Genomic DNA, 21,029 nt, shown 5'->3' with positions numbered 1-21,029 from the left:
GCTCGGTTGCACATTTAAAAGAGATGAAGTGGACTGTGTGTGTGTGTGTGTGTGTGTGTGTGTGTGTGTGTGTGTGTGTCTGATTAGTTCCTGGGTGTGTAACCTAATAGCTGAATAAACGAGGTCTGAGCCGAGTGTGAGAAACTAGGACATCTTCAACAACAAAGACGTGTAATCGGCCTCGTGACGACTCACAAGTTTGTTTTAGTGAAGGAAAATAGAAACATGTGCTGATTGTTTATGCTTCTTCTCACCACACACACTCACACACACATGTCTGAGGGTGTGTGTGTGTGTGGTTATTGAGGAGGTTAAAAAAGAAAGTAGTCGGTTCAGTTGTACAACAGGGAATCCCGGTTCTCTCCCTCCGTGTGTGTGAGTGAAGATGAAACTGAAGCTGGATTCACTTTTTTGTAATTTCTGCCTCTAACTTTTGTTGCAGCTCAGTCGGGTCCATGTGTGAAAACGTGCCGCTGCTTCGTCTCGGTGTCAGAACGAACTTCGCTATTCAAACAGAATTCAAATTATTTAAAAAATGAGAACATTCGAAGCTGGAAACTGACTACCTTTTAATATTTCCATTTCCCTTCTTGAAATTTTTTTATTGAGTTGGTAAAACTTAAGTGTGTTGCAAATGTTACATAACAGATTTATGGATTCGCACAGAGCACACGCCCCGATATGACGTATACGAACACGGGCGTAACAACTACACAAAAGAAGAGAACAGCCTGACAACAAGGATGTGAATTTACATACAGCTATTTACTTTAGAAGAAGAATATCTCACTCGAAAGTCGTATCCATAAACCAGAGTACTGAGTAAACATGTGAACTATGTCGCTGTGCAAATTTACATTTTGGGAATTACTATGTTTCACAGCTAATCTCTCCTAATGAGATCGTCTTCCACGTTTAACACGATCTGTAAGCTTCTAAAGATGAGGAGGAAAACTTATTTGCATGGTTTTATTTTAAATTCTAACTACTACTTTTATCTTTTTTACCATTACAGCAAAAATGTGGTATTTCTAATTATTTTCTAATCAATTCTCCCACGTTGGGAACTCCTGCTCTAGTGGAGGCAGACGTAATAATAAGCTGGTATAGGTGAATATAATGAGCTAAAAAACATAAAAAATTTGATTTGAATATTTAACGTAAGAAACATAAAAAATGTGAATCTGATTTGGGGGGAAGACTGACAGCCCTAAAGCTGTTGCCATGACGCCGGCGGGCGTGCGGCTTCAAGAGGGAAAACGTTTCCTGGAGTGACTCACTTTTCCTCCTGTGGCGAATTAAACTGTAGAAATATTGAGAGGCGGTTGTGTCGTCGCTCAGTAACTCCGTGTTTTAATGCCTCCTCTCCTCTCCTCCTCTCTCCTCCCCCCTCTGCCCCCCCCCCAGGCCCAGAGGAGCAGCTGTGTCCAGTGTAACTGCAGGATCAACCCCAGCTGTGTGATGTGCGGTGGCTGGCCCACCCCCAGAGAAGACCCCCAGTACGAGCTGCCCACCCTGGAGCGCCTGTCAAGACTGGATCTTGGCGTCCACCCCATCCTGTCCTTCCCTGACGGTCAGTCCACCGGGGTTTCCTGCCCCCCCCCCCCGCGTCCAGAGGGGAAGACAAACAGGGAGGGAGGGAGGGGCCGCAGGCAGGAAGTTTCCTAGAGAACATGTTCAATATCCTCCGTCTCTGTCGGACACAACAGCAGCAGGAGGCTCTCGGCCCCGTTACGTTTTAGTTTTCCAGGGAGTTCACACATGAGTCACATATTAACACACAGTGAACAACGAAATTCTGTTGGCACTTCTCAGGCTTACGATCAATCAGTCAGACACTCAATAAAAGACAAATTAGGCCATAAAAGAACAAATAAAACAATGTAAAAATACCAGCAGATAAAAGTGAACAGCAGCAGTATCTCAGTGGGTTGGGAATCGCTGCTGATTTACTGATTCAGTTTGATTTTCCAATTCGATATTGATTCATTTAGAGATAATTCTGTGAAAATCTCTTTTCATTACTGAGCAAAATTGGTATTGAAACTGAAAAAAGCAAGATGAAACTCTCTGACCTGGTGCATTATGAAAAATATAAATGTTTACTTTAAGAATTGGCCCAAAAGCAGCAATGTTAATGCACATTTATTTAACACAACCCACTACAGAAGTAAACGCTGCAACTCTTCAGTACAGTTGTGGGTGATAATCGCGATCATGCAGATCTGACAGAGGAAACAAGAAATGGCTTAAATCAAAAGATCGATCTAAGGATTTTATGAATGGATATCAGATCTTTTAAAGGAAGATCGATATAAATCGGAAAATCAATGTTTTTTAAACCCAGCTCTAGTGAATAACAAATATCACTGAGATAAACTGCATTAGGTCACAACTTTAAGATTCATTAATTTAACTTTAAACAGCTATAAACATTTGAATAAAACACGTCTCACTCTCAACTCACATCAGTCTCCGTAATGATCCGCTACAGACGCCGATTTAAAAGTCAGATCAAAACATCTCTGATCCTCGATCCCTTAATTGTCTCTCATTTGTATTTTTATTCAAAGTGTTTTAGTCTCACAAATCCTCTAATTATAGTTGAGCGTCAGGTCGTTGAGGCTGATTGTTACGTCTGAAATAATAATATTCTCATTAAATATTTGTTTGTTGTGACTAAAATACAATGTTTTCTTTGCATCTTCAGTTCAAACACAGGATTTACACAGATGTGTGATTATTAACAGTTTACAGTTTCCTCTGCGTTATGATTTAGAGGAAAAAGAGCAGATGACAAACAGAAACCTGCTCAACATGTCAAAACACAGATATAATGAGTCATCAAACAAATCAATAACAAAGAAGGAAACACAGGAACACGTTTGACCTTTTTCCGTTCCAGCAGATTTTTAGTCAACATCTGTTTCCTCTAAAGTTCTCAGTCTGTTCATCTTTAATTCATTTACTTTTAATCTTGTTAAATGAGATTATCAGACTGAGCAGCACAGTCTCTAATGTTTCTGTGATTAAAAGCTCCATGCTTCACATCTGTGTATCGATACAGTGCAATAATATCCTGGATCGATATTTGACTCAGTGTTTATGTCTCTATGTGTGTTAAATATTTCCCTTTGTGTGTTTGTGTCTCAGACGTTTGTATAGGGCTCCGTCTGCAGCAGGTGATGAAGAGCCAGTGGCAGACCAAGTCTCTGGAGAGGAGCAAACCACTGAAGAAGCTCTCGCTCAAACACAAGCTCTCCTCGTCCAAAGAGAAGCACAAGTTCACCAACTCGCTCATGGCAGTCAGTAAGTGGAGGATGAAGGCTTCGGCTTCATCATCATCTTCATCATCACACAACAAGACTTTAGTTTGCTCAGAGTCGAGCTGCATGACTCAGCGAGGAGCGATGTCAGTTTAATACATGAAAACCTGTCATCGCTTAAAGTGGATGAAAGACTAAAATGTAACTGACCATAGATGGACATCATCGTAACACTAGACAGACTTTAAAGGGTCATTTCACTTTACCTCGGCCAAATCCAATGCACTTAAAAACACAGTATTATATAGTGCGAACAGACTCCCTCCTTGTCTTATTGGTATTGATGGTAAATCAAGATTCAAAAAGACACTCTAGAAAGGTGTCATACATACAGAAATTATATTTTTAGTAACTTATTACCTGCTTTTATTAAAGGGATAGTTCAACATTTTTGGCAAATTGGCCCATTGCCATAATCCCTATAGTCATAGCAGTAGGTTCGTTACCTTTAATTGTCGGTGCAAGCTATTTTTAGAACGGCGGAGCAGAGCCGTGAGCTGCTCACAGCTACGCTACGGAGGCTCCTGGGATTTCCTGGTTTCCCTCATCAAACTAATCAAATACACAATCCAACAACTCCACAACGCTCTGGTGGACAAGTTGTGACCTGCACATTCACCACACTATGAGATAATAACAGAACGTTACCAGACAGAGTTGTTTTAGAGGGAAACACAGAGACTGCTTGCTGAAAAACTGCCTCCAACGGGAACGTGCATCAGCGGTTTTGCATGAATTTCCCTCTAAAACAACTCTGTCTGGTAACGTTGTGTTATTATCTCATAGCGTGGTGAATGTGCAGGTCACAACTTGTCCACCAGAGCGTTGTGGAGTTGTTGCCGTTCTAAAAATAGCTTGCACCGACAATTAAAGGTAACGAACCTACTGCTAAAACTATAAGGATTATGGTAATGGGCCGATTTGCCAAAGTGTTGAACTATCCCTTTAACTGTTCGACTATTTTACTGTCATGTGATTTAAAGTTGGACCTCGGGAGGAACAGTCCTCACCAAGGTGACGACTAATGGGGATCCATGTACAAATAAACAAATAGATGAACTCTTCATCATCATCACGCTGACGCCTCGTCGTCTTAAATCGTCCGAACAGAGGAGATCGAACCTGTTTTTATATTAAACGTATAAATTAGAGACGGAGGGAAAATCTGTCGCTGTCAAACTGTGAAACGAGCCGACGTGTCTCAGACTCTCAGCTCGTTGTTATGAAGCGTCTCTTCACACCAACAGACTTCATCATTAGACCGTCTTTCATAACGCCGCAGAGCTCAGACAGTGAAGTCTCATAGTTCAGGTTTTTATTACGGCGGAGAAACGTTCGCACTCTTCATCAACGATCAAGTTTGATCCTTTTTTAAATATTTAAAATGTTCAAACCTTCCTCCCGGTGTTGCAGGACTGGGCCACTTTAAGAACCGAGCCGAGAAGCCGAGGACGGTGGACGGCAGCGTGGGCCTCGTCGGCAGCGGCGGCGGCGGCGTTGGTACCAGCAGTACCGGTGGCGGCGGCTCTTTGCTGAATGCGGCCCGGCTGGAGGGTCAGGCCGTGTGCAAGACAGAGCGGCTTCAGGCGCTGTCCACGCCGCTCGGCCCCTACGACAAGAACTACAGCCGCAAGAGGTTAAGAGAGCCGTCGCTGGACCGAACCGACAGTGAGTTGTTCACACAGACACGTGTTAACCCTTTAAATACCGAGGCCGGAAACGGACAATTAGACATATTACGTATTTATTTGCTGCAGCACTTACACCTGAATTTGTAGCATCTGGTAAATGATTATTGAACATTGTATGGAAGTATTAGCAGTTTAAATAAAGAAAAACGCAACAAACTTGATCTTTTTAGGGATTTAGGGTGAGAAACAATACTGTTACTGCACATTTGGCTTTTGAAGATAGATAGAAGTTTGAGAAGCAATCTTAGTCTCTTTTTTTTAGTCTAGGGCTCCTGGTTTACAAAAAAAAATAAAACTGTGCAAAACCGAACTACAGTGGCATCATGCAATGTTAATGTGAACAGTTCAGCAAGTGGAAGATAAAATGATCTCCAAAAGACATAAAGTTACAGATAACATATTCACTTTACATTTTAAACAACATATGTGTGTGTATATATATTTTATTTTCATCTTTTCCATTTTCAAAATGACAAAAAATGAAAAGTAGCATAGTTAGTATCTAGTAGCCCCCCCCATTGGAAACTATCAGTGTGTAAATAGTAAATACCTTGTCTGATACCTTGGTCAAAGCTATCTGAGAGCTCAAGTCTCCTGGGTGTCTCATTCTTTTGCAGGCTGCTGCTTTGTTTCCCCTTTTCACTCTGAAACTGTAGAAAACTAAAATAATACACTGATATTGATTAAAATATTGAATAAAACAGTGTTTCATGTTTAACTTTATGTCCTTTGGAGATCATTATGACACTGTATCTTTGACTTCTCCACTTTCAAAAATGAAATCACAGCCTTTACGGTAAATTGGACGAACTATGACAGAGTTACGGTGATGATACTCACACATAGCCAACGCAGCGCAGTAGTTTAAGGGTTAAAGAGACTAAAGATGTAGATTTGTATTTGTTCCTGTCAGGTGATGATGATGCGTTCAGTCTAACTCTCTCTCTCTCTCTCTGTCTCTCCTGCAGCGTCTCCTAAACTCTTCCTGGAGTCCAGCAGCCCCTGTCCGTCTCTGGCCAACATGCACTCGTCCCTCCACAGCCCGTTGACGCGACAACTGTCCACGTCCTCGGAGAACTCCATGCCGCTGGGCGCCGGCAGCCAGAGCGTCCCCAGCACACCCGTAAGGAAACACCCGGAAACACCCAGAGCCTCGGTTTTCATTTTCACTGGCCTCGTTAGCTCCATAGAGGAGGAGGGGGACTGAAGCACCACCTCCTCTTTTTAACGTCTTTTAATCTCACAAACTGAACTTGCCGCGTTTCTGAACCTCAGTGTTTAAAACAAAAAGCTTTGAAGCTTCAGTTTCCTGCTGACATCTGGAGCGCAGGAGGAGAAACACACTGGGCTCAGGGTTTATTATCTAACTCTTAATTAACTCACACACACACACTTACTTCCTGTTTCTTCTGGCTGTGGCTGTGTGACTGTTTCCACGGTGATGATGGTTGAACATCAGAGTTCACACGTCTGTCGAAGGAAACTCACAGTGACTGACACATCGAGATAAAACAGAAAAAGTGTGTGTGTGTGCAGCATGAAACAGAAACTTAAACCTGACCCTGAGTTTGTTTTTAGTTTCGTCGTCACTGAAGCAGAAACAGAGTCGGACTGAACTGGTCTCAGGTCAGATCGCTGATAAACTGCTGCTTGCACAGAGTCTCTGAGTCTCTGTGTCATTTATCAAAAGTCCAGATGTGAGTTTAACGAGCTCAAAGAGGTCGATAACTAAATGACTCACTGTCGAGTTTTTAACGCTGAGATCATTCAAAACTCACAGAAGAAGAAAAGTCCTTTATTCTCTTTATTTATCCCCCTCTCAATGAGAATCTTTATTTAACATTTGGGAAAATACTGACATTCAGAATGTGTGCATATAAAATAGAGTTATCAGTACAGATATATTGATTGATTGATTATTTTTATTTAAGTGTCATGCACATTTTCTTTTGTGCCCAGCCCACATGGGCTTATAAGACACTAAACATTTAAATACATACATTCAAGAATAGCTATAGCGTGTCGTTTTAGAGGAGAGAAATAGAGAATTACAAAACAAAACGAAAGAAAAAAAACAAAAGATATTATAACGAAATATACAACAAATACATGAGAGTTAATATATAAACCAGATAATCACATGTAGAGTTTCAGACAAACAGTAATATGACATCACAGATACAGCTCTGGAAAAAATTAAGAGACCACTTCAAAATTATCAGTTCCTCTGGTTTTACTATGCATAGCTATGTGTTTGTCAGTAGGTTATAGAATGAAACAAGAGTGTTCATTTTACTCAAAGTTTCTCCCAAATTTGAAATAAAAATTTAGTCATTTAGAGGATTTGTTTGCAGAAAATGGCAACAGGTCAAAATAACAAAAAAGTGCTGGTGTTTTCAGACCTTGTATAATGCAAAGAGAACAAGTTCATATTCATTTTAAAACAACACAACACTACTTATAATCTTTCTTCCTCATTAAATATAATTTAAGTAGAGTGAGGTGTGCTTGTGTTGGAGTTCAATAGACACTGGAATCTATGGCTGCCACATGTAGAGAAGCTGATTTATTAAGAACATTTTGGAGTACTGGTCTCTTTATTTTTTTCCAGAGCTGTATATTTGTCAGTACAGGACATACAGCATGAAATCGATCAGATCAATAATACAAGAGATTATCTTCATTTATTGGTAAATATTGACAGAAAAAAAGGTTAAAGGTTAAAGATAAAATCTCTGAACTGAGTGAAACTTTGACAGATAAATAACATTATTAGGTGAAACCAGCTCCGTTAGACTCGTCTCTGCAGGTGTGTTGCTCTCAGGTTGTTTTAGGTGATAATGTCATCCAGATGTTGACGTGCGTCCCTCTGTCTCCCAGCAGCAGCCGATCAAGCGGCGGCGAGGCGAGAGCTCCTTCGACATCAACAACATCGTGATCCCCATGTCGGTGGCGGCCACCACCCGGGTGGAGAAGCTGCAGTACAAGGAGATCCTCACGCCCAGGTAGAGTAGACTGGAGCAGAGCAGAGCACACAGCTTCTTCTACTTCTGTCTCGTGCACGCTGCTCGCCGCTCACATCATCATCATCATCATCTGACACTTCCTTCTCTGTCTGTTTGTTTATCTGCAGCTGGCGAAGCGTGGACGTCTTCTCTCAGCCAATCACTGACGAGGAGGACGAGCGGGAGGTGAGAGTCACTTCACTTCTCTTCAGATTTAAATGAAGTGTGACAGATGTTGAGATGTGGCGTTAAACCTGTGGCGCCGAGTGAACGGTGACGGTGACACCTGGTGGCCGGAGGCAGAGCTGCAGGAAGGAGACGACTCATTCAGATCATTTGTCTTTGACCAACAATTTAAAATCCACAGAGATTAAGTTTTAAATAAATGTCAAATTTTAATCTGCAAAGGTCTGAAAATATTTTTAAGCACATTTTTTAATTAATTAGTCGTATTAAAGAGTCATCCCTACAGCAGAGACTAGATGGACCGTCACATGATTTAACCATGGGATTAAACGCCACAGTTAATTAATCATAAAGATTCCTGAATAATCATTTTCCAAAAAAGGATTGTGTTATTATGGAACCATACAGGCAGTTACACAACAATTGCATTTGGTATAAATGACAATTAATGACTTGAATATTCAAACGTTTCCCCTGGGAGATAAATAATTCACCATATATTAACCGATACTTAAAATATTTTGTGTATATAACAAGTAATGTAATTATATTTTGACCATATATTTGATTTTACGCATTGCTAGTGTTGTGAAACGTAATAATTATGGTAATCATAAGACCGTTATTGCTGCTCATCTAGATCCTACTAGGTGCGTTTACATGGACAGTTTTAAACGGTTTCAAATCAGTTTGGGACACAAAACCAAACCGATTAAAAATACTTACTATAAACACCTCAAACCGTCTCAATTAAGGAGGTCGTTAAAACCTTTTCTGCAGCGTTCTCTCTGTCATGTAAACCTTGAAACGGGCCGGCAACATGTTGCATACGCACTCCCGACTCCAAATGACCCTGTCATCAATAAGCTGAAATCTTCAAACAGATTGATTGAAACCAAACCGTTTAACCCTCTCCATGTAACCCACCGAGTGCTACTTTATTAAATTAATAAGATTAAGGAGAAAGGAGATAAAATGTTAATAAAACGTGTCACCATCAGAGCCAGAGAAGTTCTTACAACAAATTATGTTCATCATCATCATCATTATTATTATTATACTGGGATGCAAACAGCGCGCCGAAAAGCAACCAATTAGGTGACTTGTGTGAATCGTTCAGACCCGAAGAGTTTTTGTTTTTGGGAGGGGGGGGGGGTCTCAGCGTCTCAGTGGAAATAAATAGAAAAATAGAATGCGTTCAATTCAAAAAGTGAAACTAACACATTATATATATGTCCATTACACGCTGAATGAAACAAACATCCCATGTCTTTATTTATTCAGTTTATTTTAATAGTAATAATTATGACTAACATTCAGTAAAGACCTAAAAATCAGTATCTCCAAAATGGAAATATTGCAAAGGAAATTTTTTTTTTTTTAAAAGCATTTTTAATATAGAAATGTTGGCCTTCTGAAAACTATGTCCATCTATATGCACTCAATACTTGGTTGGGGTTGAACTGCTGGAAATAGACTTTTCCGTGATATTGTAATGTACTTATTTGTTATTTTCCCCCGGGGGAATTCCTCTCTTCTTTGGTCCTGACCCGTTTGCATCCCTGTATTATAATATTCATGTTGTGATGAAAGTTTCCTGTCGGTGTTCTGCAGGTGGAGGATCTGACGGACGCCGCCTTCGTGCTGCTCCATCAGCCGTACGAGGATCAGGAGCGCTCCCGTTGGACCTGGATGGCCTTGGCTCCGGCGAAGAGGAGGGGCAGCAGGTCGGTCGCTATGACAACCAACACATATGTTAACACCAACAGATACCAGAAAGCGTGTGTGTGTTTGTGTGTGTTATTATTATAACCTTTATTTATCCAGGTTTGTCCCATTGAGAGCCAAGATCTCTTTTGCAAGGGAGACCTGGCCAAGAATGACAGCAAATAGTTTCAACACAGTCGCATTAATCAAAGACACATAACAAACAAACAAAAAAACAATTGAATTTTCAAAATTAGTTAAAAGTCTCTTGACTAATTGACTAATCTTGTAAATTACAAGATTAGTCAATCATTTGCACTCAAGTGAAACATTTGCACTCCTGAAGCCTGGATGTGATGGAATTTATCATGGACTTGAATACATTCAGAGAGACCAGACTTTGGAGTTTGAGCTCTGACTGCAAACTGTTCCATGTACTCGGAGCAGAGAATCTAAAAGCTTTCTTCCCCATTTCTGTTCTCACCTTAGGAGCAGTAAAATGACAGAAGTCCTGAGAGCGGAGGCTGTAGGCCCTGTTAGTCAAGAGTAGAAGGGATGATAAATAAGATGGAATCATCTCAAGAATGGCCAATTGTAAATCAGCACATACCAATGGCCGAGCCTGCTCAAATATAAAGATGGCCAATTTACTTTACCATACACACACACACACACACACACAGTGATGAGTTAGAGCTCCACAGTTTGTAATAAACCTCAGAGCACCATGATGCACACTATCCAGCACGTGGAGGCATTGAACGGAGGCATTCGTGTGTGTGTGTGTGTGTGATGACGGTTGAGTGTTTTGTCTGATCGTGTCCTCCTCGTCCCCTTCTTCAGGTCGTACAAGTCGGTAGACGGGCGCACCACGCCGCTGCTGTGTGGGACCAACCCCCCCACGCCGCAGCCGGCCTCCCCCGACCCCGGCCACTGCCCCGCGCTGCACGACTACAGCCACGTGCCGTCGCCCATGAGCCCGGCGAGCCCCGACACCGCCTCCAACCCCCACACGCCCTGCTCCCGGGACTCGCACCGGCTGCTGTCCAGCGAGGACACGCGCTGCTCCACGCCGGACTTCAGCTTCGAAGAGCGGGTACGTCACCAGACATCACCAGATTAAAGGGATAGTTCACTCAAAATTGAAATTTCATACTCATTATCTACTCCCCCTCATGTGGACTAAGGGCTGGGAGGAGTTTCAGAGTCCTCCGTGGCTTCTCTGAGTTACAGGGGGTCTCGGCGTAGCAGTGCATGTCAATATAACGGTTGCAAATTGGATACCAACTGTCTTCGTAACAAAAAGACACACCAAAAAACATCCAAATACCTCCATGCTGCTCGTAGGTAATGTCCGTCTTGTATTGAAGCCCCGAAATGCGAAATTGTTCCGAAGAAAATTAAATAAGTCTATATTTCAAGCTTGTTTGTAGCGGAAGCTTTCTGTGAATGAGCCTCGGCCGCTCTGCTCTGAAATCACCATGGAAACGTGTGATATTATTACTCTGTGTGACACCGGTCTGTTAACCGTCCTCTTACCTCACACCCACATCAAACACGGACTGAGCCGTTCAGAGCCTGAGCTGACAAACACGTTTTTGAGTTTGTTTTTTTGCCGATGATGATAAATCAGCTTTTCATATTTTCCATGTTTATTAAACATCAATAAAAATAAGAAATAAAGTTTTATTGAAGCTGGAGGTCGAGTTCTGGAAACGCTCCTGTTGAGTGTTTGAGCTCAGTTTGTCAAATTGATGAAGTTGTTTCCTGAATCCGTCGCTCGTGTCTTTTCATCTTCATGTGTTTTTGTTTTTTTGAGCCCTCAGGGCCACCGTACCAACCTTCATGTACAAAACACAGCTGCAGCTCAATGAATTAAAATATCATGGAGAAGTCCATTTACAGTGGTTGAAGTCAAAAAGCCTCAACCAAATTATGGTCTGCATATAAATGGACTTAGAGATAGTGTTTAGAAGGCCAACATTTCCATATTTAAAATCTCGAAATAACTTTTTGAGTCGTTTATGATAGAGACGAGCTGTTAACAGCATCTGAATCGTGAGATTCTCTGCTTTGCGAGGGAACGGTGCCTCTACGACAACAAGGGGCCGTACAGGGTGCGTGTAATCACGTGGTACAGGAGCAGACGCCAGAGTCCGCTGGCCTTTAAACCAAAGACGTTCTATATTATTTTAACGCAGTTGTTTCAGGTTTTCAATCGGGGAAAAAAAGAGTGGAAGACCATAATTCAAACGGCCATATCTTGAAAACCATCCAGTGTAAGACTTCGACTACGGGATCATTTTAAAGCTTATTTTCTCCTCTTTCCAAATGTGGGTCACTGGATCAGGTCACGTTTGAAAAATCTCAAATAAATAAAGACATGAAATGTTTCATTCAGTGTGTTTTGGATCAATATAATGTATTAGTTTCACTTTTTGAACTGAATTACTGACAGAATATCATGTAAAAGTTTATTTATAAGTTACTGAGATGTGCAAACAGTGAATCGTCTCATCTGAAATGTTTAATTTGATGTTTGATCATGTCTCGTCATTTAAGAGGAACAACATAAAAACAGTTTCTAACACTGACACCGTCTCTCCGTCTGATGTTTCCAGACGGTGGCGCCGTGGGAGCGTCGCGGCTTCCCGTTACCAGAGGACCCGGCCCCGGAGCCCGAGGCGGAGAGCGACCACCACATCAGGCCCAGAATGCGCAGCATCTCAGGTTGCCGAGCAACAGCCTACGGACGTCTGGATTCAGACGACATGGACCTGCCGTGTGGCGGCGGCGGCGGCGGGGACGACGACGTTGTTGGCGGCGGCGTTGGTGGCGTTAGCGGCTCTGGCGGCTCCAAACACAACAAGGCCTCCACCCACCGATGAATGACTGACAAGGCTGAGGTCGCCCGGCCCCCCGACCCCCCCACCTCCTCCTCACGCCTCCATTTACCCCCGAACGACCCCCCGCTCCTCTCTGGCATTAACAAGCAGAACCTCAACGCAGAATAAGATATTAAATGGGTTCCTGTTGTTTGATATTCAAACATCAGTCTAATACTTTTCACAGTTTTTAGTGAACATTATGGAGATAGAAGCCTTTCCCTACACTTTGTTTTTGTCACAGGAAAAAAAAAGGATAAATGTAAAAAAAAAAAAAACAAATAAAAAAATTATTATAAAAAAAACAAACAAAAAAAAGTTATAAAACAACGCGTTTCAAAAAATGATTTCTGTAGTAGGCTAAACAATGTACATGGGGGCTTAGTGGTGTTTCATATGTCGCGTGTACACTCGTAGCGCACTATGTAGCGGACTCCTCAAAATATGGCCAAAGGGTGTTTTCTATTGACTAGTTTGCTTGTAATTCCCATGTACATTTTTAGTGGAGTGACAAATAACAAAACAAGAAAAAATACCCCCCCTCTCTTCCCCTCCTCCTCCTCCTGCCCCCCCAGTTATACCCCCCTCATTCCTCATCCAAATAAACAGGTACATTTGAGATGTGGCCCCGCCCCCTTTTGGCCCCATGGCCCCGCCCCCTTTTTTGCCCTCATCCTCCTTCTAGAGGTCGCCTGAAATCACCAGAGCACTTCTCCAAACTGCCAAGTCTAGTTTTGTTGGGTTTTTCTTTTTTTTTTTTTTTGCTTTTGTCTGTTTTTTTTTTCATTCCTGACATGTTTTATTTGTAATTTGTTCTGTCTGTTCCAGCGTAACGACACATTCTCTGTGTTTTTTGAATAGTTAAGAAAAAACTACGAAAAAAAATCATTCCTTTTTACCTTTAAAGTCTCTGTGGAGAGTGTCCAGCTCCCATCTCGCCCCTTCTTCCTCTTCCTCAGCTCTCCCGTTCTGTTGTTCATTTTTTGTTGTTTTAAAAGAGGGTGGCGACGACGACAACAACGACGACGATGACGATGTGTACGTTCAAGGACTGAGGTTGTCTTTTTTTTTTGAGCACTTGCCCTACAGAAAGCGCTGCTGCATGCTGAACAACATGCCGATGTTTAGTCTTACCACAACAGCACACAGTGAGATTTCCACTTACTTACAAAAAAATAATAATAAAAAGAGAGAAAAAGGAATAAATAAATAAATGAATAAATCACAGGGGATGATTTGTACCATCTGCTGAGTTCACTCCCTCCTCTTCCTCCTCCTACGGTCATTGCTGTATTACAAAAGTCAAAATGTGGCAAAAATAAAAACTTAACACACTTATTTAGCCCTTCTTTCTCCCCCCCCCCCCCACCTACCTACCTGCCCTGCCTGTTTTTATTTTATTTTTTTAATTTCTGGTTCAGCTTTTCCCCCTGCAAACATTTCCGATGTAGCAGCTCTCAGCTAGAAGCCACCCAGAGCTCAGGTCCTTCAATTTAAGGGAATATTTTCTGCTGTTTCATAGTTTCACTTTCAGATTAATCAGATCCAGACTACTGTGTTGCAAGATTGGATTCATTTTTTTGTTTTTGTTTTATTTCCACCAACCCCCTGCAGTGTCCATATAACCACACTCTTCCCTCCCCCTCTGTCCCCTCACCCTAATTGCTATGCAAAAAAAATCTATGGTTGTTTTTTTTTTTCATTTTACACCTTTTTATGCCACAGCCATTCAATCACTGTTTTTTCTTTTGTAGTTGAGCAAGATGTCGATGTACCTGTTCGATTGTTGCAGCAGTTAACCTAATCAAAAAGCAGAATTGTTTTTTCTTTTTTGTAAATAGTACCATTAAAACATTTATGTTTAACTTGGTGCAGTTGTTCTGGGCCTCAAGTCTTTCAGTGTCGCAATGTGTCTGAATCTGTAAAATGTGTCACAAAAACAATAATTTATAAAGAAAATTAGTTAATTTAGCTACTTCAAATACACAGGACAGAAAAAATCACTATAGTTTGTACAGTTTTGAACATGTTCATCTCTTTTATCTTATATAGAGACATTTCCTCTGGGACTAGATATTTCAACCATTGAACTACCGTATTCCTCCGCATAAACTCACCTTGGCACCTAAGGGCTCATCTGCGGAGTGATACATTACACAATAAAGCCCTAGTTTGCACAGAGGCGCGTAGTCTGTCATGTAGTTAAGTCTACTGTTGGGTTTGGCAAACACGAGACGTATTTTAGCCACTTACAAATACTCATGAAAATTAAATTTAGTAAATGATTTAAGTTAAATACTTTAACCACTGTATCTCGCTGCCAAACGGCTCCTTCTGATGGAACTACATTTTCTAACCACTGAACTGCCGTATTCCTATGATTCCTACGCACAAGTGCACCTGTGGCGGAGTAATATATTTCACAGATGAGAAGTAATGCAACGGCTCATAAATTTACTTCTCATCTCGGTAAAGAAACAAAAAACAAAACTGAATTTAGACATTTAAAATCCCCATAGATATTTTAAGCTGCATAAACAACTATAATTGAATACCTAAATTGATTTATGTTACTGTCAAACAGCTCTTTGTACTGGAACTACATTTTCCAATCGCTACCATATTCCTATGCACAAGCTTCTGCCCACCTTCACATTTAACGGCTGATTGGCGGAGTAATATGTTTCACTCACTGATGAGAGGTAATGCTTACGGTTCAACGGCTCATAAATCTACTTCTCATCTCGGTTAAAAAATGAAACAAAAAACAACTGTATTTAGTCATTTAAAATCCCATAGATGTTAAACTGCTTAAATAACTGTACTTGAATACTTAAATCGATTTATCTTACTGTCAGAAGTCTCTTTCTGTTGGAACTACATTTTCTTACCGTTGAAGTAGCCTACCGTTATTCCTGCTAAAATAGGCTGACCTGCGGAGTGATACAGTAATTACGCCGTAGATAAGCTGTGCGCAGTTCAACAGTTGGTAATTGATTACATTTAATGAGTCTACGCCTCTACGCAGATACAGTCATAATATTAGTCTACTTGCCAACAATGAGTACCCGGAAATGTTGAGTACCCCAAAGTTTTATGTTAGAAATAGATAGTATGGGTCCCCAGTATTCAGAAACTGCCGGATGCTAACTTATATATATTGGGCAATTAGCACAACTGACATAATTAGCATAAATTAGCATAATTGCCTATATGGGCAATATTTCAACAAAATTGACTTGGCTGATCTGGGCAATATTGGAGTGGTTTTAGGGGTTATTGAGGATGCTGAATCCATTTCTGACATTTTCAAAATTCAAAATGGCTGTCTAAACCGGAAGTGACCAGATTGAAATCCATCAAAATCGGCCCACTGGCGGTTAAAATCTGGTCCAAATGTCAGAAATGGATTCAGCATCCTCAATAACCCCTAAAACCACTCCAATATTGCCCAGATCAGCCAAGTCAATTTTGTTGAAATATTGCCCATATAGGCAATTATGCTAATTTATGCTAATTATGTCAATTGTGCTAATTGCCCAATATATATAAGTTAGCATCCGGCAGTTTCTGAATACTGGGGACCCATACTATCTATTTCTAACATAAAACTTTGGGGTACTCAACATTTCCGGGTTCACAGTGGGGCCCTATGGGCTGGCAAGTAGACTATATTATTGAGTACCACTGAATAAACAAAAAAACAGAAACATTTCCATCGTCGATCATCTCCGACTCTGTTGGAACTACATTTTTCAACCGTTGAACCACCGTATTCCTACGCACAAGGCGGATAGTCTGCGGACTTATACATTACACATTAGGGTAACGTTAGGTTAGATACATTTATTACACTATCCTGCGTGAAATAATCCATATTAAGACTGAAAGTGTGTAATTTTAACTCAAAAATACAGGTTTTATGGTAAATAACAGCTGTTTTGGACCCAGAGGAGATGAGAGTGGCCTGGCCCGGCCCTCCAATCGGAAGTACGCGGGTTCGATCCCCGGTTCCTCCCCCCCTGATGTGAATGTGAGTATTTGTGTGTTTGTGTAATAAAAGTGACAACGACGGTGACTTCATAGCATTTATTTTCAAATACACATATACAGCAACAAGAATCATCATAAACCAGTTATTGATAAAATGCACAATAACGAGAACAATCACATTTCCACAACTGTACAGCGTCTGAATGAAACCGAAAGAAAGAGAAAGAAAGACAAAAGAAAAGAAAACAGAGTGATGAGTTTCTTTCTTTTCCTTTTAACTGCAGCTCCAGCAGCTACACACCCACCACCACCGGCCACCCACGTCCTGTCCTGTCCTGTCCTGTCCTGTCCTGCACACCCACATTAATGTGGTCGACTACTGGAGACAAAAATAATAATAATAATTTAACTGTAGCATGCAGATAATGTTGCTAGCTCACCTTTACATCCTACCTGTCTGTCCTTTCAAATTAAAAGTAGCGTCTTTGCAATCATAGAGATAAAATGTTGTTGTTTTTATGTCTATGTTGGCAATACATGGTAAACACACATAGTTTGGGAGCAAAAGTGTGGGACAACCTGTGAGTGAAGGTTAGCACCACCCACACACACACACACTCACACACACACCCACACACACACAGTAATACATACACACATGTATTTTTGTATTTTTTTTTAGTCGGTATATCCTTCAGAATCCAGAGAGCATATCATATATAAAGAGGATATACAAAGAGACCACTTTGTGAAGGGGAGGCAACAAGCAGACGGCTGTCTCTTACATGGGGTGCATGCAAGAAGTTGTTTTTTAACTCATCGTGATCATCATCGTGAGTCGTATTGAGGAATATTGATCATTGATCGTTGAGCACGTGTCTTACAAATAGAGGAAACAATAAACAGGAAACTGGTAACAAATCTGCAGCTGGTTGTTTCATTTAAATAGAAAACACAAAGAAAGCTTCTTTTGTTTTTTTTTTACAGCGACAGGGAAGAAAAAAGGTTGTTTTTTGTTCACATGAACTGAAAAGTTTGAAGAATGAAAGAAAAAAAATCCCTCATGTGAAATACAACATAAGGCCAAAAGTATGTGGACACATCAATCAATTTAATTGACCTGTGTTGAGTTTAGATTTCATTTTGTGCCTTTTAATTAAAATTAAGAGAATGACATATAGATTCAAGGTCAAGATTTTCCACTAGGGGGCGTGAGATCATCAACAGGAAAACACTTAAAATTGATAATTTATAAGAAAAATACTCGGTTGTTTTAATATGAATGAACACAAACTGAACAACAACAGTTTGATCTTTTCTCCTTTTTCCAAATTGATGTTAAAAACATAAAGAAACAAAACATTAACAGGACAAACGGGGCAATAATTCACTTCATTATAAGAGGATATTAAGTCTTATATTGTTGTTTTAGCATCATAGATCTCTGTGTCCACATCATTTTGGCCCGTGTGTATTTTTGTCTTCCTCCTTTTCTCTGTCTGTAACTCAAGCGTTTAATCTCTGAAGGTTAAAAACAACCAGCTGAGAGCGACACCCTCATGAATCCTGTTCTACCCGGCAACAGACGACGCTCCTCAGTTTTCTCACTTTAGTATAAATCCGTCCTCTTTCTCAAACTTGGCCCAGTCAACCTGCCATCACCATCATCATCCACCCGTCGGCTCTGCACCGCGCTCAGATTCACTCAGCTGAGAACGTTTTAAAACACAAACTTCTCCGTCCTTTTTAAAGCGCGACTATGTAACTTTTGACGGAAGAAAAAGTTGGGGTTAATGTGCAGCAAAATTCACCTTCGCTCGACTTTTTTCTCTCGATGATTCCTCTAAAACACTCGTGCTACTGTCCCGTCGTAGCGTTCAGCATCATCTCAGAAAGTGGCCTCAGTTTAGCAGAAGTTACGTAGCCTCGCTTTAAGACTCTGATTAACTGCGATTATTATTATTATTATCAATAATATTATTATTATCCTACCGTTCTACCGTTAAGTACTGTAATACTGATGAACTCGTTTCTGTCTCTCGACAAATTTTGGCCGTGAAAGTTACACTTTAAAATGCCTTAAGGTTAATTTTCCTCCTCGTACGTCAAGCGTTTAGCGCATTTACAATAGAGCAGTAACGAAAAGAAAAGAAAAAAGAGAGAGAGAGAGAGAAATAAAAATTAACACTGACAGTAGCAGGCACGATACAAATGTTTCTTCATATCAAATACATGTCATATATCCACAGAGTACGATTATAAAACTGTGCCCAACACAAACCGAAGTTTCTACTCTAGCCGTTCTGTTTTTATTCCTATTTTTTTTTGTTTTTGTTTTTGTGGTTTTTTTTTAAGTTAAATCCAGGTAGCACCCCTCCCCGCCGTCACCTGCGGTAGCTCGAGGTGCAGCACACGACGTCGGGACTAAGACGAAGCAAAAAAACAGCAGTGAGGTCTGAAAGCATCTTTTCTGCCTTTTTATAACGAAAAAACGTTGCTACTTTTTTACTCTTTTGACTGTTTTCTTGTTTTAGTTTTTATGTTTTTTTGCCCTCTGGCGCCCCCTCTCGCTGCCCCTCGTACCCTGTAACTAACTGCTCCTTCTGCTTTTAAGTTTCCCTTCCCTTCTTCTGCATCTCTTGTGTAAAAAGTAAAACTAACGGGGGGAATTAACAGTCCATGTGACAGGAAGTCGTAAAATCTGATTCACCGGGGGACGAGTGAGCGTGTGTGGAGAGAAAAAGTAAAACGTGACTCTGTTGGTGGCGCTTTAACTCTTACAGGGAAACTTACAAAAGGTGAAATCAAGAGATCAAAGACCACAGAGAGAGAAATTAAACACTTTTTTTTGTTGTTTTTTTGGCCTAACGTGTTAATTAATCTGTTTTTTTTTTCTCATTACTCTACTAGTAACGGCTGAAGAACAGTTAGTGAAGGAGGAAACAGTGACGGGCAGCTAAAAAAGTCCTGTGAAAATAACGAGGAAGGCGTCACAGCTCCTCTACGTGGTCGGTCGTGTTGTTGTGGAGGAGGAGGAGGAGGAGGAGGAGGAGGAGGAAGGTGACGACGGTGCGTTCACAAGCCTTGTTGGGCCAGAGAGGCAGACACCTGGTCGGCCAGCGTGGACAGCTGCGGAGAGTCGGCCATGTTGATGCTGCCGGACGACGACACGGTGCTCAGCTGCTGGGGGGAGTCTTCCAACGAGACGATCTCGGCGCCGTGGTCAGTGCGGGCCTTGGCCGTCTCGCGGAAGGTCAGCTTGTGGCTCTCAATCTGCAGCGACATCATCACAGACAGACAGCTGAGGTCAGACGAGGCTGGAGGGGGCGAACTTGAGAATTATATATTATGTAAAACAAAACACAAAATCAACACTGAGGGGAAGAACGTTATCACTTATTTTGATTTCAAAGAAAAGAAACTATGTACTAGGGGTTGCACGACTTCAGATTTTTTAAAGTCGACTCTAATGTTATGAAAGTCGAGTCGACGTCGACTAGTCGCTGATGACGTCATTCATATTTTTCCCATCATAACTAAAACCACAGGAGGAGGGAAATGCTCTGCAACAATCTGTATTCACTGACAGACGCTCATGCACAGAAGTTAGTCCACAGAACAGCAGCTTTATAAACAACAAGCTGTAAATCTGTTTGTTTTTTTGTAACATAGACTCCTATACAAGTGCAAAAGAAAAGCTCCTGTAGCTGCTGTCCGTTAAACAATTAGGGAGGAAAACGACACACAGGCCTCGTCACCATCACAGTCCTGCTCAGTCACAGTTTCACTCACGGCTTTTTTTCCTGGTTGGTTGTTGCTGTTGTTGGTTGTTGTTGTTGTGCGTGACGTAAAGCTGTTGATATGAGCGATTGAATGAGTTTTGTTTTGTTTTTTTAACTGCCGGCAGCCCGGACACACTGGCCACGGAAGCGCAGCGCCTCACAGGCAGCAGCTTCTCCTGCTCTCTCTCTCCACGCCGGTCAAACATCGACCCGTCTGTAGGCTACTCAGTTTTCCACACACACAGGTCTGTTTCTAGCGCTGTATGGAGCCTAGGGATGTGTCTTGTGCGCAGACGCAACTGATAAATATTTATAGACGGACAAGCAAACTAATCATCATTTATTTTATTTTGAAAATTGACCGGATTCTCTCGCCTTTTCTGTGCCCGACTTCCTGTCTAGTACGAGATCGTTCTATCCAGCTTGACGGCGCTCGTATTTTTTTCATTCAGCG

The 21,029-nt window shown here is 41.3% G+C and overlaps 2 protein-coding genes across 26 annotated transcripts in view; one reads left to right on the top strand and one right to left on the bottom strand.

Annotated features, from left to right (window-relative positions):
* LOC146967177 (KAT8 regulatory NSL complex subunit 1-like) overlaps nucleotides 1–13,345 on the top strand; it is a 41,746-nt gene extending 28,401 nt beyond the window's left edge. For 4 of the 7 annotated variants that reach the window (XM_085760576.1, XM_085760575.1, XM_085760580.1 and 1 more), the window contains 9 exons: nucleotides 1,408–1,573; nucleotides 3,154–3,309; nucleotides 4,740–4,994; nucleotides 5,986–6,140; nucleotides 7,898–8,022; nucleotides 8,151–8,208; nucleotides 9,823–9,935; nucleotides 10,759–11,011; nucleotides 12,537–13,130. In XM_085760576.1, coding sequence (XP_085616702.1) covers nucleotides 1,408–1,573; nucleotides 3,154–3,309; nucleotides 4,740–4,994; nucleotides 5,986–6,140; nucleotides 7,898–8,022; nucleotides 8,151–8,208; nucleotides 9,823–9,935; nucleotides 10,759–11,011; nucleotides 12,537–12,803 — 1,548 coding nt within the window. In that variant the 3' untranslated portion in view covers nucleotides 12,804–13,130. Of the gene's footprint in view, nucleotides 1–1,407; nucleotides 1,574–3,153; nucleotides 3,310–4,739; nucleotides 4,995–5,985; nucleotides 6,141–7,897; nucleotides 8,023–8,150; nucleotides 8,209–9,822; nucleotides 9,936–10,758; nucleotides 11,012–12,536 lie in introns of all 7 variants that reach the window. The other 3 variants (XM_085760578.1, XM_085760579.1, XM_085760577.1) reach the window with 2 other exon arrangements.
* Nucleotides 13,346–16,874: 3,529 nt separating this feature from the next.
* Nucleotides 16,875–21,029, bottom strand: part of mapta (microtubule-associated protein tau a) — a 36,874-nt gene continuing 32,719 nt past the window's right edge. For all 19 annotated transcript variants that reach the window (XM_085760701.1, XM_085760695.1, XM_085760704.1 and 16 more), the window contains one exon: nucleotides 16,875–20,066. In XM_085760701.1, the coding sequence (XP_085616827.1) occupies nucleotides 20,062–20,066 (5 nt within the window). In that variant the 3' untranslated portion in view covers nucleotides 16,875–20,061. The remainder of the gene's footprint in view (nucleotides 20,067–21,029) is intronic.

This window comes from Trachurus japonicus, chromosome 19, assembly GCF_045865225.1.
Source record: "Trachurus japonicus isolate A0001 chromosome 19, Traja_1.0".
NCBI lineage: Eukaryota > Metazoa > Chordata > Actinopteri > Carangiformes > Carangidae > Trachurus > Trachurus japonicus.
The sequence above is the reverse complement of the archived record's forward strand: the minus strand, read 5'-3'. Positions and strand labels throughout refer to the sequence as shown.